At 45.7% G+C, this 17292-nt stretch overlaps 1 protein-coding gene and 1 pseudogene across 1 annotated transcript; one reads left to right on the forward strand and one right to left on the reverse strand.

Annotated features, from left to right (window-relative positions):
• Nucleotides 1-1255: 1255 nt before the first annotated feature.
• Nucleotides 1256-14925, reverse strand: LOC144487008 (uncharacterized). The gene is made up of 3 exons (XM_078205054.1): nucleotides 14737-14925; nucleotides 14133-14652; nucleotides 1256-1482 (listed from the first exon to the last, which is right to left on the reverse strand). The coding sequence occupies exons 1-3, from the start codon at nucleotides 14923-14925 to the stop codon at nucleotides 1256-1258; spliced, it is 936 nt and encodes a 311-aa protein (XP_078061180.1).
• Nucleotides 3823-4798, forward strand: LOC144487000 (uncharacterized; annotated as a pseudogene).
• Nucleotides 14926-17292: the final 2367 nt, after the last annotated feature.

A 17292-nucleotide genomic window follows, 5' to 3' on the forward strand; every position in this document is an offset into this window, starting at 1 on the left:
GGGCGGGACTTTGCCCTCCAGTTGTGCTGAGCTGTTGTCCAATGGGAAAGGCTGGAAGACCCGGACAGACAATGGTCAGTGCGCCGGCTTTGTCCCGGGCCCCGCCCTACACATGCGCATTCCCCCAAGTCCGCACATGCGCATGTTTGATTCACCGCCCCTCACCAGCTCTGGCCAATGAGAAGAATTGGAGGACCGGAAGGCCACAGGTCTCCCAGCCAATCAGAGCATGGGTTTTTGTGTGAAAGAAGATGGGGCATCAGACAGACTCAAACTTCCTCCTGTTCCAACATCTGTGAGTAAAACACTTTTTCTCCCCCTTTCCATTTCTTTTCTCATTCTGGGGGAAATTGGGGACTTGCAGCAACTGAAGGGAAAGGAAGTGAATCCAGGGAGGCTGCAGACTCTGGAAAGGTTGGCCCAGGTCTCTCTCTCTCTGTTAAAGACATTGACATCCTTTGCTCCCTCAGCTTGACACATTTATTTGTCTGGCTGAAAAGATGGTCTCTTTCCTAATGTTCACAATTAAAGGGCTGGTTTCCCCAGAAAATATCTGACATTTAAGGGGACTGGGGCGGCACGGTAGCACAGTGGTTAGCACTGTTGCTTCACAGCTCCAGGGTCCCAGGTTCGATTCCCGGCTCGGGTCACTGTCTGTGTGGAGTTTGCACATTCTCCTCGTGTCTGCGTGGGTTTCCTCCGGGTGCTCCGGTTTCCTCCCACATCCAAAGATGTGCAGGTTAGGTTGATTGGCCAGGTTAAAAATTGCCCCTTAGAATTCTGGGATGCGTAGATTAGTGGGTAAATATGTGGGGGTAGGGCCTGGGTGGGATTGTGGTCGGTGCAGACTCGATGGGCCGAATGGCCTCCTTCTGCACTGTAGGGTTTCTATGATTTCTATGATATAGGTTAGAGATATGTTCAGTGTTGTCATATGGCAAGATTAGACATGTACGGTTCTGCAATAATGTACATTTATTATTATTTCTAATCTGGTAATATCGTACGATCGTGTGACATTAGTGTTTCTTTACAAATTTTTTTCTCTCAAAATCATGATCCTGCTGTTGTAAATGAACCTTTTCAACTTTTTATACATTGTGGCACCAGCTTGTCTACAAAGAGTCCTTTATTTGCTCCTTAAGTGGCTTATATCGAGGTTGTTTGTTTTTACTTTGGGATTTCAGATAAAATATTGGTTGCAGGTCAGGTAACAGAAGTTCTTTCATTTTCAGTTCTAAGCTGCAGTTTAGTTTTAGAAGTGAGATAACCGACTGAATCGCATCTCACACTCAGAGCAAGTGAATGGCCTTTCCCCAGTGTGAATTCGCTGGTGTGTCAGCAGATCAGATGAAGTAGTGAAGGTCTTCCCACACTCGGAGCAGGTGAACGGCCTCTCCTTGGTGTGAACCCGCTGGTGTCTCAGCAGGTGGGATGAATGAGTGAATCCCTTACCACAATCACAGCAGGTGAACCTCCTCTCCCAGTGTGACTGCGTCGATGAATTTCCAGCTGAGACGGGGATTTGAATCCCTTCCCACAATCCCCACATTTCCACGGTTTCTCCATGGTGCGGGTGTCCCTGTCTCCAGGTTTGTTGTTCAGCCGAGGTGGCCACACAAAGCGTCTGTACAATCTCTTCCTGGTGTAAATGGTGATGGTCTTTCAAACTATGTAACTGTCACTGGAACAGTCTTACCAGATGTTTGTGTCTTGCTGCTTTTCCAGTCACACTGATGTTTAAAACTTTCTGAAGCAAACAGAACAAAAAGACATTTCTCCTTCTTGATTCAAAGGCTAATGATATTCAGATCCTGATAATCGAGTGACTATGTCAATTCTTCACTTGATGTTTGATTTGAATTTTGTGTCTGCAAATCCTCCCCCTTTGAAGATCCTGTAAAAGAGGTTATAAATTTCATCACTGTCAGTTAAGGATAGAATCTACAATTGGCAGTTGTTAATTTCTATCTTGTTCCCCGAAAGCTGTAAATAACTGTCCCACACTCTCCCTGCATTACCTGGAGTATTGTGTGGAGCTTTTGGCTCCTTACTAAAGGAAGGATACACTTGCAATAGAGGGAGTGGAGCAAGGGTTCATTCGACAAATCCCTGGAAGGGTGGAAGTTTCCTCGGAGGAGACTGGGCCTCTATTCTCTCAAAGTTTCGAAGAATGAGGGCTGATCTTCTATAACTCAACTGAGTTGAGGAGGAACTTCTTCACACAAAGGTTGTGAATCTGTGTAAGTCCCTGCCCAGTGAAGCAGTTGAGGCTACCTCATTGAATGTGTTTAAGGCAAGGATAGATACATTTTTGAACAGTAAAGGAATAAGGGTTATGGGGAGCGGGCAGGTAAGTGGAGCTGAGTCCACAAAAAAATCAGCCATGATCTTATTGAATGGCGGAGCAGGCTCGAGGGGCCAGATGGCCCACTCCTGCTCCTAGTTCTTATGTTCTTATAATAACTCTAGATGTATCAATGTTGTTATGATCCTTATGAGTACAATAACCTTAAAATTAACAAATTCCCAGACAAACCCAATGGAATAAACAAAGGGAAAGATTTCACCTTCTAATAAATCTTGCAATAATCAAATTAAAATCAACATCAATGAATCATGCATTGACAGACAAACAGTATTTAAATGGACAGGATAAATTTGTCTTTAAATATCTCAGACAATAAAACAGGTTCCACAAAATCACAAACATTTCCCCCTCACCATATTTGTCTCTAATTCCAGTTCCAGAGAATTTCTCTGTCTCTGTATTTCCCAGGGGGAGAAAGAAAGTGTTTTCCTCACAGATGTTGTCCAGAGGATGAGGTTGGAGTCTGTGTGTGAAGTTTGAGTCTGTGTGTGAAGTTTGAGTCTGTGTGTGAAGTTTGAGTCTGTGGTGAAGTTTGAGTCTGTCGTGTGAAGTTTGAGTCTGTGGTGAAGTTTGAGTCTGTGTGTGAAGTTTGAGTTTGTGTGTGAAGTTTGAGTCTGTGGTGAAGCTACAAACAGAAGCTGTTCTGTTTCAAATCAAACTGCGGGACTTGGAAGAATTTGATGGGAAGAGATTTTGCAAAGTCCCCTCCCCCACTCCCTCAGATGGCAGCCCAGCGCGCAGGCGCAGAGAGCACTGCTGAGCCGAGCTGTCCGGAGCAGGCGCAGAGAGCGCTGCTGAGCCGAGCTGTCCGGAGCAGGCGCAGAGAGCGCTGCTGAGCCGAGCTGTCCGGAGCAGGCGCAGAGAGCGCTGCTGAGCCCAGCTGTCCGGAGCAGGCGCAGTGCGGCTGCCGCCAGCGGTCCGCTCTCGATCTCTTTTTGGAGCAGCAGCCGCCGTAGAGAGAGGGGGGAGGGGGAGATCACCGAGCGGCTTCTCGCTCTGGCCGGAGCCGCCAGCCGGTTGCCTGGAAACCGTGGCTGGAGGAGGTGCAGGGGGAGGGAGAACAATGGGTGGGGGCGGGGCTCCCGGGTCCGCGAGCCGGGCCTGCGCCATGGAACCCCGACACGTCACTGCGGAGCCGAGTAATTCCTATTGGCTGGTTCCGGCAGCGCTCCATTGTGACGTCTCAATGCGGAAGTTGGCCACTGAGCTTCAGGTTAAAGCTTCCACTGCGATTTGAAAAGACTTCGGCCATCAGTGAGTGGAAAAGCAGCAACACACTGCCACAGCCGAGTGAGTGTGTTCCAGTGCACTGACTACAGAGCTTTAACCAGTTACACAGCCTGAATAAATATCACACCATTCACAGCAGGGAGAGACTGTACCCGTGTTCTGTGTGTGGACAAGGCGTCAACTGATTGGCCACCCAAGGGAGAGGCAAGGACACCTGCACCATGGAGAAACCATGGAAATGTGCAGACTGTGGGAAGAGATACAGATATCCCTCTCTGCTGGATGCTCATCGGCGCAGCCACACTGGGGAGAGGCCATTCATCTGATTTCAGTGTGGGGAGGGATTCGCAGGCTGCAGTCACACCAGCGAGTTCACACTGGAGAGAGGCCGTTCACCTGCTCTCAGTGTGGAAAGGGATTCATTGTGTTATCCACTTTGCAGAGACACCAGCGAATTCACACTGGGGAGAGGCTGTTTATCTGCTCTCGGTGTGGGAAGGGGTTCAGTCAGTTTTCCAACCTGCAGACACACCAGCGAGTTCACACCGGGGAGAGGCCATTCATCTGCTCTCGTTGTGGGAAGAGATTCACTCGGTCATCCGACCAGTGGACACATCAGCACATTCACACCGGGGAGAGGCCATTCGCCTGCTCTCAGTGTGGGAAGGGATTCACTCGGTCATCCGACCTGCGGACACACCAACACGTTCACACCGGGGAGAGGCCATTCACCTGCTCTCAGTGTGGGAAGACATTCACTCGGTCATCCGTCCTGCGGAGACACCAGCGAGTTCACACTGGGGAGAGACCATTTACCTGCTCTCAGTGTGGGAAGAGTTTCAGTCAGTTATCCACCCAGCAGAAACACCAGCACATTCACACTGGAGAGAGGCCGTTCACCTGCTCTCAGTGTGGGAAGAGATTCACTCAGTCATCCCACCTGCGGAGACACCAGCGAGTTCACACTGAGGAGAGGCCATTTACTTGCTCTCAGTGTGGGAAGGGTTTCAGTCAGTTATCCAACCTGCAGAGACACCAGCGAATTCACATGGGGAGAGACCATTCACCTGCTCTGAGTGTGGGAAGGAATTCACTCAGTTATCCCACCTGTTGAGACATCAGTGAAGTTACACTGGGGAGAAACTGTCCACCTGCTCAGTGTATAAAAAGGGTTCAGAATTTCATCACAGCTGCTGAGGCACCAACAAGTGCACAGGGGTTGGATTCTGCTGTTATTGTTTCTGCTCTCAGTTACATCCAGGACTGCATTTTGTTCATTCTCACAGTTGGTCAATGGGGAGGGTCAGAGGGTTTCTTTCTGCTGGACTGGCCGGTCTCACAACTTTCCCTCCAGTGGGCTGATGCTCTTTGAGTCTTGTTGTGAATACCTGGTTTCAAATTTCACAAGGATCACAGAGTGACCGGGTGTGAGGAAGTTCAGAGATATTTAGTCAGCATTTCTGTTTGAAACTCCCCCAATGCCCATCCAATTCCCTTTGTAATTGTTTATTGTCTCCACTTCCTCCACCCTCGTAGGCAGTGAGTTTCAGGTCATTACCATTCGCTGCATCAACATTTTCTTCCTCACATCCCTCCCTACATCTCTGACCTGAAACTTTAAATCTGTGTCCCCCTTGTCCTTGTCCCATCAGCTAATGGGAACAGCTTTTCTTTGTCCACCTTATCTAAACCTGTCAGAATCTTGTCCACCTCTATCAAATCTCCCCTCAACCTCCTTTGCTCCAAGGGAAACAACCCCAGCCTGACATTGACAATAAAGAACAAACTAACAGAATATGTTAGAACCTGAAACCAAATGGGAATGTTTAATTCCTGTTTTAATGATATTGTGAATATATTGTCCTGGACAATAAAGGAATTGGAATAACTCACCTTGGGAGTGGTTGAATGGAATATGTCAATCTGGTATCCATCTACAGTCCAGTGAAAGTCTGGAATATGTAGCTGGAAATCCCTCCCTAACAGCACTGTGGGCTTACTGACACCTCAGGCATTGTAACAGTTCAGGAAGGCAGTGTTGGCGCTGATCGTGGCCAAGGCAGCTACAGACAGCCACATATTCTGTTATAATTGAAGGACTGCAGATTGAATGTGAGGCATTATGGGACTGGACTATCTTGACCACATTCCTGTGACTGCTCAGTTTCTGCAATCACGGACCATTAAAGCTGCTTAGTGCCCAACAGAGGACCTGGTGAGAATATTTACTCAGAATGAGTTAGAATTAAACTTATTCCAGGACCGGCTGGTGTTCAGTGGCTGAGATTCCTGAATCTGTGAAGAGTAGGTCTGACCAATCAACAAACAGTGGCAGATAGTTGGTTAAGAAGTTAAAAAGCGTTCTCAGGCATTGTTTAAATTATTTTATCCCAAATTTGTGATAAGAACTTTGAGGGACTTGTGACCCGTTAGTCGGTGAAGTAACGGTATACTCCAAATAGCACTGGACTGAAAAGCAGACTTCTGAGTAGATTCTAATGGTCATAAACTGACTCAAGCATGGCCAGTGAAAAAATCAGAGCTCGAGTGAGGACTGGACAGGTCTCTTACCTGCTAATTGGAAACTAAGAACAAGAAACGTATCGATAAAATTATTAGAGAATACAGCCAACGTTTCGAGTCTGGATGACACTTCATAACCGCTCTTATGAAGTGTCATCCATACTTTAAACATTGACTCTATTCTCTCTCCACAGATACTGTCAGACCTGCTGAGATTTTCCAGCATTTTCTGTTTTTGTTTCAGATTCCAGCATCCGCAGTATTTCACTTTTATGATAAAATGATTAGTTCTGATTGGAATCCCTACGACCTTCCTGCAAAACAGAGGGAGTGGTGGCAAAAGGGGAAAAAGGATAAGGATGATAAAGTCTGGGTTCTGATTCTCCAAGCCCATGTAGAATCAACAAAATGAGTGAAGCAGTTTATAAAGAACAGAAGTTATCTATCCCTAAAAAAACTGATCAAATTAAAATAATTAGGTTATGGAATATAACAAAAAAATGAAGAGCTGAAGTTTACAATCGAGTTTGTTTTGATTTTTTTACTTGTGTAAAGTGGTATTATTGTGTGCCAATTTTTTTCTGCTCACTCCCCATCCCTTTAGGTTCTGAAGAAAAGTTAACCCTTTCAGCAGACAATTCATTTCTTTTCAAATCATCTGAAAACTCATGTCTATTTTAGTTTATAATTGAAGATTTATGGGAATTGGCTAAGATGGGCTTTCAACATTTTTCTATTCTTTCTCTATTCACTGTTAATCAACACTCTGTTTTATCTTTCTGACTTGTTACATTTTTAATGATTAATAAACTTTCTGAATTCACGATTTAAAGTGTTCTTTCTTGCCATATGGTTAAGTCACTGGAACCTGGTGTGATTTACGATGAGGGAGGTTATTGTAAACAAGAGAACCCCCATAAATCTTAGTTCAAATAAATCAAAGTTCTTACAAATGGAATGCTATCCTTTATTATGAGAGAAATTGAACACAGGAGTAAAGATGTTCTGCTTTAGTTATGATGTGGAGATGCCGACGTTGGACTGGGGTAAACACAGTAAGAAGTTTAACAACACCAGGTTAAAGTCCAACAGGTTTATTTGCTACCAGATAAACCTGTTGGACTTTAACCTGTGTTGTTTAAGACCATAAGACCATAAGACATAGGAGCGGAAGTAAGGCCATTCGGCCCATCGAGTCCACTCCACCATTCAATCATGGTTGATTTCAACTCCATTTACCCGCTCTCTCCCCATAGCCCTTAATTCCTCGAGAAATCAAGAATTTATCAATTTCTGTCTTGAAGACGCTCAACGTCTCGGCCTCCACAGCCCTCTGTGGCAATGAATTCCACAGACCTACCACTCTCTGGCTGAAGAAATGTCTCCTCATCTCTGTTCTAAAGTGACTCCCTTTTATTCTAAGGCTGTGCCCCCGCGTCCTAGTCTCCCCTGCTAATGGAAACAACTTCCCTACGTCCATCCTATCTAAGCCGTTCATTATCTTGTAAGTCTCTATCAGATCTCCCCTCAACCTCCTAAACTCCAATGAATATAATCCCATTTAACTTCTTACTATGCTTCAGTTATACAGGGCATTACGGAGACTGCATCTTGAATACTGGGTGCAGCTTTGTCTCCTATTTAAGAAATGATACAAATGCATTGAAAGTGGTTCAGAGGAGGTTTAATAGATTGCTTCCCAATTCTTGACCCTCACAGTATAAATTATGTCCGATTTTCCTTGTCTTCAGCTCTGACAAAGGGTCATCCTGACTCAAAATGTTGTCTCTATTCTCTCTCTGCAGATGCTGTCAGACTTGCTGAGATTGTCCAGCATTTTCTGTTTCTGTTTCACATTCCAACAACAGCAGAATTTTGCCTTTATCCCAGTTCTTGTTGGGTAAGAGAATCAAAAGTATCGGGTCTAGAACGAGAATGTGGAACTCAACACAAAAAGATCAGCCATGATCTAAATAAATGGTGGAGCAGACTCAAAGGGCCAAATGACCTACATCTGCTCCGGTGTTGAATGTTGGTCACAATTTCCTGAGGATTGTGAAACAAGGCTGGAAGATTCGCCTTGCTTGTGTTAGTGGGAAAATGTCCAGGAGAACCATCACTGTGAAGGACAGTTCTGGGATTAAAGGTTGCCCGACTGGAAAAGGAAAACAATGGAAATAAACCCTTGAGGAGTAAAGAATCACTTTGGACTGGTTTTTGGAGAAAGAGTGTCAACATTCCAAGGCAGAATAAAATATAACGGTTGAGTGGGATATTTAATGGTGTTAAGAGTAAAAGGGCAAAGTTTAATTTTAAGTTTAAGAGCTATGTTCCCTATAAAAAAGTGTTTAGTCATTGTTGCTTCCAGTTTGTTGGAATAAACGCCAGAAACTTGAAGTTTTGTCGTTGATTCTTTAATTTACTCACTGGGCTTAGAATTCTTTTTTTTAAATTGTTGATCGTTACAGAGATCCTAACAGTTCATTTAAAGCCCCGAGTTTTGATTTCCCATTTGAGCCTGGGACACCTTTCTGTCTCCCTATTGCTAGTGTCAATGACAGCCAGGCGACGGAGCTGAGGGCTGAATTTAGCTGAGAATAACGGGGCCTGCGCTCCAGTTGGGAAACTGCCCTGGGCGCCGCACTAATAGAGAGACAGGAAGGTGCTGGAGGACTGAGTGGGAAATGGGCCTCCAAACAATTGTTATATCAGTCACTCAGAGCTAAAGAGAAACCTGTCTCTATAAATACATAAACAGGGAAGAGGCTGCACTGAAATCTGTCCCTTCTAACCTGCACAAAAGCAGGAGGCTGAGAATGACAGGCTGCAGGAGGAGTCCATTCAGCCCATTGTGCCCCTGCTATCCCTTTGAAAGGACTCTGATTCATCCTACCACTCTGATCTGTCCCCACAGCCCTGCAAATTCTTCCCTTTCAAGTCTTTACCCTTTGGAAAGATTCTATTTAATCTGTTTTCAGGCAGATCAGAACAACTCACTGTGTCAAAAAATAAAATAAAATCTCATCTCCCCCTCTGGCCCCTTTGCCAATTACCTTAGAGGCACTCACTTTCTGTTAAAGAGCCTGCCAACCCCTCTCACCCACTTTCCCGAAAGTGCATCAATCTCATCAGGAAAAGCCCAGAACAATCAAACACCTTTACTGATGAAAGTTTATTAATGAAACAGAACTTGGTTAAAAACAAACAGAAAATGACTTGAGCATCAAAGACAACCAGAGTCAAAGGATGTTCACAACGTTCTGGACACAAATGGTTTCTCTTTAATTCATCTGTAGCCTGTTCCCTGCCCTCTTTGTGGTAAAGGCAGAATTCTCTGGATAGTAAATTTTAAAAGAAGTTTATTGAATGAAAAAGTTTTACTGAACAACTTTAAGATATTGACTTTTACAACTTTGTGTGGGTGATTGGTCCATAGAAGCGTAACCCTCTCTGGCTCCTTTCACAGGAATTATTGTGGAACTCGGGAGTCTGGCTCCTTCTCTGACAGTAATTTCCTTAGAACTCAGCCTCGGGAGTTTTCAGTATTTGGCTCGCAAGGAAGACCTTCAGAACCTCTACTTTTATCCACAAAGTGACGATGACCTCACTTCAGAGTTGGGCCTGTTGAATCATGACAATTGGTCAATTTGATCACAAGATTAATTTAACTGGATCCTCAATTACTGACACCACCTTCTCTCATTATCTTAGACAGGAATACAAGAGAACTGGTTCATACTATCCCTTTATCTGATTCTGTACAATCCCTTATTCACACAGTTTCAAATGTTGAGGCTAATCAGAGCTTGAAGGTCTCTCTCGCCAGTACATTTATCCTCATTGCACATTCTTTACATACACAGCAATTCAGCTTTTACAGCAAATAAAACTCAATCTTTTATTAGAACTACTGATTCATTATTCATTGATTAACTATAACTCAATTAAGGCTCATGACTTTCTCATCTGTTAATGACTGGTAGCTAATAAATAGCTACCAGATGGGGCAGATGTTTGAGGGCAAATCAACATCTGGCATGTGGGAGGCTTTCAAGTGTAAGCTGATAGGGATTCAGGACTGGCACATTCCTGTAAGGATGAAGGATAAGTATGGCAAGTTTTGGGAACCTTGGATAACGAGAGATATTGTGAGCCTCGTCAAAGAGAAAAACGAAACATTTGTCAAAGCTAGGAGGCTGGGAACACACAAAGCAAGTGTGGAATACAAGGAAAGTAGAAAGAAACTTCAGCAAGGAGTAAGGAGGGCTAAAAGGGGTCACGAAAAAGCATTGGCCAGCAGGATTAAGGAAAATCCCAAGGCTTTTTATACATATATAAAGAGCAAGAGGGTAGCCAGGGTGAGGGTTGGCCCACTCAAGGACAAGGGAGGGAATCTATGCGCGGAGCCAGAGGAAATGAGTGAGGTAATAAATGAGTACTTTGCGTCAGTATTCACCAAAGAGAAGGACTTGGTGGATGATGAGTCTGGGAAAGGATGTGTAGAGAGTTTGAGTCATGTTGAGATCAAAAAGGAGGAGGTATTGGGGTTCTTGAGAAACATTAAGGTAGACAAGTCCCCAGGGCCTGTTGGGATATACCCCAGAATACTGAGAGAGGCAAGGGAGGAAATTGCTGGGGTCTTGAGAGAAATCTTTCTATCCTTACTGGCGACAGGGGAGGTCCCAGAGGAGTGGAGAATAGCCAATGTTGTTTCTTTGTTTAAGAAGGGTAGCAAGAATAATCCAGGTAATTACAGGCCGGTGAGCCTTACATCAGTGATAGGGAAATTATTGGAGAGGATTCTTCGAGACAGGATTTATTCCCACTTGGAAATAAGTGGATGTATTCGTGAAAGGCAACATGGTTTTGTGAAGGGGAGGTCGTGTCTCACGAACTTGGTCGAGTTTTTGGGGAAGTGACGAAGATGATTGATGAGGGTAGGGCAGTGGATGTTGTCTACATGGACTTCAGTCAGGCCTTTGACAAGGTCCCTCATGGCAGACTGGTGCAGAAGAAGTCGCATGGGATCAGAGTTGAGCTGGCAAGGTGGATACAAAACTGACTCGGTCAAAGAAGACAGAGGGTGGTGCGTTTCTGAATGGAGGGCTGTGACAAGTGGCATTCCTCAGGGATCAGTGCTGGGACCTTTGCTGTTTGTAATACATATAAATGATTTGGAGGAAAATGTAACTGGTTTGATTAGTAAGTTTGCAGACGACACAAAGGTTGGTGGATTTGGGGATAGCGATGAGGACCATCAGAGGATACAGCAGGATATAGATCAGTTGGAGACTTGGGTGGAGAAATGGCAGATGGAGTTTAATCTGGACAAATGTGAGGTAATGCATTTTGGAAGGTCTAATACAGATAGGAAATATACAGTAAATGGCAGAATGCTTAAGAGTATTGATAGACAAAGGGATCTGGGTGTACAAGTACACAGGTCACTGAAAGTTGCAATGCAGGTGGAGAAGGAGTCAAGAAGGCATACGGCATGCTTGCCTTCATCGGCCGGGGCATTGAGTTTAATAATTGGCAAGTCATGTTGCAGCGTTATAGAAGCTTAGTTAGGCCACACTTGGAATCGAGTGTTCAATTCTGGTCGCCACACTATCAGAAGGATGTGGAGGCTTTGGAGAGGGTACAGAAAAGATTTACCAGGATGTTGCCTGGTATGGAGGGCATTAGCTATGAGGAGAGGTTGGAGAAACTTTGTTTGTTCTCACTGGAACAACGGAGGTTGAGCGGCGACCTGATAGAAGTCTACAAGATTATGAGGGACATGGACAGAGTGGATAGTCAGAAGCCTTTTCCCAGGGTGGAAGAGTCAATTACTTGGGGGAACAGGTTTAAGGTGCGAAGGGCAACGTTTAAAGGAGATGTATGAGGCAGATTTTTTACAGAGAGTAGTGGGTGCCTGGGACTCGTTGCCGGGAGAGGTAGTGGAAGCGGATACAGTAGTGACTTTTAAGGGGTGTCTTGACAAATACATGAAGAGGATGGGAATAGAGGCATATGGTCCCTGGAAGGGTAGGGGGTTTTAATTTCATCCGGCAGTGCGGTCGGTGCAGGCTTGGAGGGCCAAAAGGCCTGTCCCTGTGCTGTAACTTTCTTTGTTCTAAATAAAGTAATATTGAATGAACACATTTGGTTCGTACAATGTGGTTGACTCTCAACTGCCCTCTGAACAAGGGCATCTAGGGATGGGCAATAAATGTTGGCCAGCCAGCGACGCCCATGTCCCACAACTGAATAAGGTTAATACAAGATATACTGGTTCGAAAAGACACTTGCTGCAAGCCAATAACTTTCCTTCTTACACGAACTGAGCAATCAACCTTATTCTTGAGCCAGATGTGACAGAATATAATGCCCTCCAACTGATCAAATTCATAGAAGAAATTCTTAGTTCAGACAATTCCTGCCAGCTATGCAGCTTCCACAAGCATGTAGGTGAATCCAACATTAATTTTAAAAATAAAGCTCCAGTCACATGTTAGAATTTAACATGTCTTCCTTGACCTTGTTGCTGAGAATGTTTGAAGAGGCAGCAGGGGCACAATGGGTCACACGGCCTCCTTTTGTGCTCTCTGCTCCTCGTTTGCATTTGAAGTGGTAAATATCTGGGACTCACTTCCTACGAGCGGCTGAAGCAGAGATAATGGAATGTTTCCAAAAGGAAATTGGATGGGAACTTCAGGGAAATAAATCCGCAGGGACACGGAGAGAGAACAGGGCAACGGTTTGATCTAAAGAGAGCCAGCATGGACTCAATGGGCTGAATGGCCACATTCCCAATCCTAATGCCCGTCTGATCTAAAGAGAGAAATTTCAGCTGTTCCAGTCTCTCGAACTCACTGAAGTCCCTCATCCCCAGGGCCATTCTTGTAAATCTCCTCTGCACCCTCGCGAAGGACTTCACATCTTTCCTAAAGTGTGGGGCCCATGTATAGGGTTCCATTCCAGAGGGATAGAATTGAAAAGCAGGGAGGTTCTGTTCAACTTGTTTAGAACCAGGTTCGGCTACACTGGGAGCACTGCCAACATTTATGATCTCCATTTAGAAAAAGGAAATAGAGGCACTGGAGAAGGAGCAACAAAGATTCACAAGAATAATCCCACAACTGAGAGCATTTAACCTTCAGGAAAGGCTGGGGCTGCTTTTCTCTGGAAAAGAGAAGACTGAAGGGTGACCTGATGGAAGAATTTAAGATTATGAAGGGGTTCAATAATCCAACAGGGATTTCAGTGAGAAACCTCTTTACCCAGCGAGTGGTGAGAATGTGGAACTCACGACCACAGCGAGTGGTTGAGGTGAACAGCATGAACACTTGAAGGGGAAGCGAGATACATACATGAGGGAGAGAGGAATAGAAGGATCTGCTGATGGGGGAGATGAAGAGGGGTGGGTGGAGGCTCATGTGGAGCATAAATACTGACACAGACCAATTGTGCCGACTGGCCCGGCCCTGTGCTGTAGACTCAATGGAACAGAGACAAATGTATTTATTTCAGATCTACCTGTAGTGGAAGGAAAAACATTATTTACTATCCAGGATAAAATAAATGTTCTTCGTCAGTTTGTGTGGGTCATTTCAGTGGAAATGTGCTCTCCCAGGCTCAAAGAGCATCAGCCCACTGGAAGCAAAATTGTGTGACCGGCCAGTCCAGCAGAAAGAAACCCTCCGACCCTCCCACTTCACCTACTGTCAGAATGAACATGGTTCAGTCCTGGATGTGATTAACAGCAGCAATAACAGCAGAATCCAACCCCTGTCATCACTTGTGAACTCGCTGGTGTCTCAGCAGGAGGGATGAACTGGTGAATTTCTTCCCACACACAGCAGCTGTGAATGGACTGGTGGATCATCAGTTCCTGAGAGCTTTTGAAACCATTCCCACAGTCAGAGCATTTAAAGGGTCTCTCCTGGGTGTGAGGGACATTGTGCATCAGCAGCTGGGGTATCGAGTGAATCCTTCCGCACACACAGAGCAGGTGAATGGTCTCTCCCAGTGTGAACCTGCTGGTGTCTCCTCAGTGTGCATGTCCTTCCAAACCTCTTTGTGCAGTGAGAGCAGCTGAACGGTCTCTCCCCAGTGTGAATGCGCTGGTGATCTATCAGATGCTCAGAAATTTTGAAGCCACTCCCACAGTCGGAGCATTTAAAGGGTCTTTCCTGGGAGTGAGTGACTTTGTGTCTGTGCAGGCTGGATAACCGAGTGAATCTGTTCCCACACTCGGAGCAGGTGAACGGTCTCTCCCCGCTGTGAACTTGCTGGTGAGTCAGCAGGGTGGATGACTGAGTGAATCCCTTCCCACACTCGGTGCAGGTAAATGGTCTCTCCTCGGTGTGAAGGCGCTGGTGTGTCAGCAGGGTGAATGACTGACTGAATCCCTTCCCACACACAGAGCAGATGAACGGTCTCTCCCTGGTGTGAACTCGCTGGTGTCTCTGCAGTGTGGATGACCTCTTAAACCTCTTTGTGCAGAGAGAGCAGCTGAACGGTCTGTCCTCAGTGTGAATGCGCTGGTGGGACACCAGTTCCCCAGAAATTTTGAATTCACTCCCACAGTCCGAGCATTTAAAGGGCCTCTCACTGGTGTGAGTGACTTTATGACTCAGCAGGTTGGGTAAATTAGTGAATCCCTTCCCACACACAGAGCAGGTGAATGGCCTCTCTCCGGTGTGAACTCGCTGGTGTGTCAGCAGGGCGGATAACTGCGTGAATCCCTTCCCACAGTCAGAGCAAGTGAATGGTCTCTCCCCGGAGTGAACTCGCTGGTGGTTCCATAAGACCATAAGACATAGGAGCGGAAGTAAGGCCATTCGGCCCATCGAGTCCACTCCACCATTCAATCATGGTTGATTTCAACTCCATTTACCCGCTCTCTCCCCATAGCCCTTAATTCCTCGAGAAATCAAGAATTTATCAATTTCTGTCTTGAAGACGCTCAACGTCTCGGCCTCCACAGCCCTCTGTGGCAATGAATTCCACAGACCCACCACTCTCTGGCTGAAGAAATTTCTCCTCATCTCTGTTCTAAAGTGACTCCCTTTTATTCTAAGGCTGTGCCCCCGCGTCCTAGTCTCCCCTGTTAATGGAAACAACTTCCCTACGTCCATCCTATCTAAGCCGTTCATTATCTTGTAAGTTTCTATCAGATCTCCCCTCAACCTCCTAAACTCCAATGAATATAATCCCACGATCCTCAGACGTTCATCGTATGTCAGGCCTACCATTCCTGGGATCATCCGTGTGAATCTCCGCTGGACCCGCTCCAGTGCCAGTATGTCCTTCCTGAGGTGTGGGGCCCAAAATTGCTCACAGTACTCCAAATGGGGCCTAACCAGTGCTTTATAAAGCCTCAGAAGTACATCCCTGCTTTTGTATTCCAAGCCTCTTGAGATAAATGACAACATTACATTTGCTTTCTTAATTACGGACTCAACCTGCAAGTTTACCTTTAGAGAATCCTGGACTAGGACTCCCAAGTCCCTTTGCACTTTAGCATTATGAATTTTGTCACCGTTTAGAAAATAGTCCATGCCTCTATTCTTTTTTCCAAAGTGTACGACCTCGCACTTGCCCACGTTGAATTTCATCAGCCACTTCTTGGACCACTCTCCTAAACTGTCTAAATCTTTCTGCAGCCTCCCCACCTCCTCAATACTACCTGCCCCTCCACCTATCTTTGTATCATCGGCAAACTTGGCCAGAATGCTCCCAGTCCCGTCATCTAGATCGTTAATATATAAAGAGAACAGCTGTGGCCCCAACACTGAACCCTGCGGGACACCACTTGTCACCGGTTGCCATTCTGAGAAAGAACCTTTTATCCCAACTCTCTGCCTTCTGTCTGACAGCCAATCGTCAATCCATGTTAGTACCTTGCCTCGAATACCATGGGCCCTTATTTTACTCAGCAGTCTCCCGTGAGGCACCTTGTCAAAGGCCTTTTGGAAGTCAAGATAGATAACATCCATTGGCTCTCCTTGGTCTAACCTATTTGTTATCTCTTCAAAGAACTCTAACAGGTTTGTCAGGCACGACCTCCCCTTACTAAATCCATGCTGACTTGTCTTAATCCGACCCTGCACTTCCAAGAATTTAGAAATCTCATCCTTAACGATGGATTCTAGAATTTTGCCAACAACTGAGGTTAGGCTAATTGGCCTATAATTTTCCATCTTTTTTCTTGTTCCCTTCTTGAACAGTTCCGCAGGTTTGATGATGATCTAAATCTCATTGTGCAGAGAGAGCAGCTGAACGGTCTGTCCTCAGTGTGAATGCGCTGGTGGGACATCAGATCCCGAGAACTTTTGAAGCAACTCTCACAGTCAGAGCATTTAAAGGGTCTCTCATTGGTGTGAGTGACTTTGTGCGTCAGCAGGGCGGATGACCGAAAGAATCCCTTCCCACACACATTGCAGGTGAACGGTCTCTCCCCAGTGTGAATTCGTTGGTGTGCCCGCAGTTCGGAGGACCGAGAGAATCCCTTCCCACACATGGAGCAGCTGAACGGCCTCTCCCCGGTGTGGACCCGCTGATGTCTCCGCAGTGTGGATGACCATTTAAATTTCATTGTGCAGTGAGAGCAGCTGAATGGTCTCTCCTCACTGTGAATGCGCTGGTGGGACACCAGTTCTCCAGAGCTTTTGAATCCGCTCCCACAGTCAGAGCATTTAAAGGGTCTCTCATTCGTGTGAGTGAGATTGTGACTCAGCAGGTGGGAGAACTTAATGTATCCCTTCCCACACACTGAGCAAGTGAAGGGTCTCTCCCGAGTGTGACTGCGTTGATGAATTTCCAAATCACAGGGCAACATGAATCCTTGTCCACAATCGTCACACTTCCACAGTTTCTCCATGATGCGGGTGTCCTTGTGACTCTCCGGGTTTGATGATCAGTTGAATCCTTGTCCACACAGAACACGTGTACGATCTCTCTTCACTGTAAACGGTGCAATGTTGTTTCAGCCTGTGTAACTGGTTAAAGCTCTTTCCACTATCAGTGGACTGGAACACTCTCACTCGGGTGTGTTCCAGTCACACTGATGTTTAAAATCTCCTGAAGCAAACAGATCAGACAAACATTGCTTTTCTAGATTCAAAGGTCGATGATATTCAGGTCCCAATAAATCGAATGACTCTGTCAAATCTTCACGT

The sequence above is a fragment of the Mustelus asterias genome, unplaced genomic scaffold, assembly GCF_964213995.1.
Source record: "Mustelus asterias unplaced genomic scaffold, sMusAst1.hap1.1 HAP1_SCAFFOLD_551, whole genome shotgun sequence".
In the NCBI taxonomy this organism is placed as follows: domain Eukaryota; kingdom Metazoa; phylum Chordata; class Chondrichthyes; order Carcharhiniformes; family Triakidae; genus Mustelus; species Mustelus asterias.

Coding starts and splice junctions, on each gene's coding strand:
- LOC144487008 (XM_078205054.1), bottom strand. CDS start 14,925: ATGGTCTTATGGAACCACCAGCGAGTTCACTCCGGGGAGAGACCATTC. Junction 14,653..14,736: donor CCAACCTGCTGAGTCATAAA/GTCACTCACACC, acceptor GTGTCCCACCAG/CGCATTCACACTGAGGACAG. Junction 1,483..14,132: donor CCAGCAGGTTCACACTGGGA/GAGACCATTCAC, acceptor AGTCACACTGGG/AGAGGAGGTTCACCTGCTGT.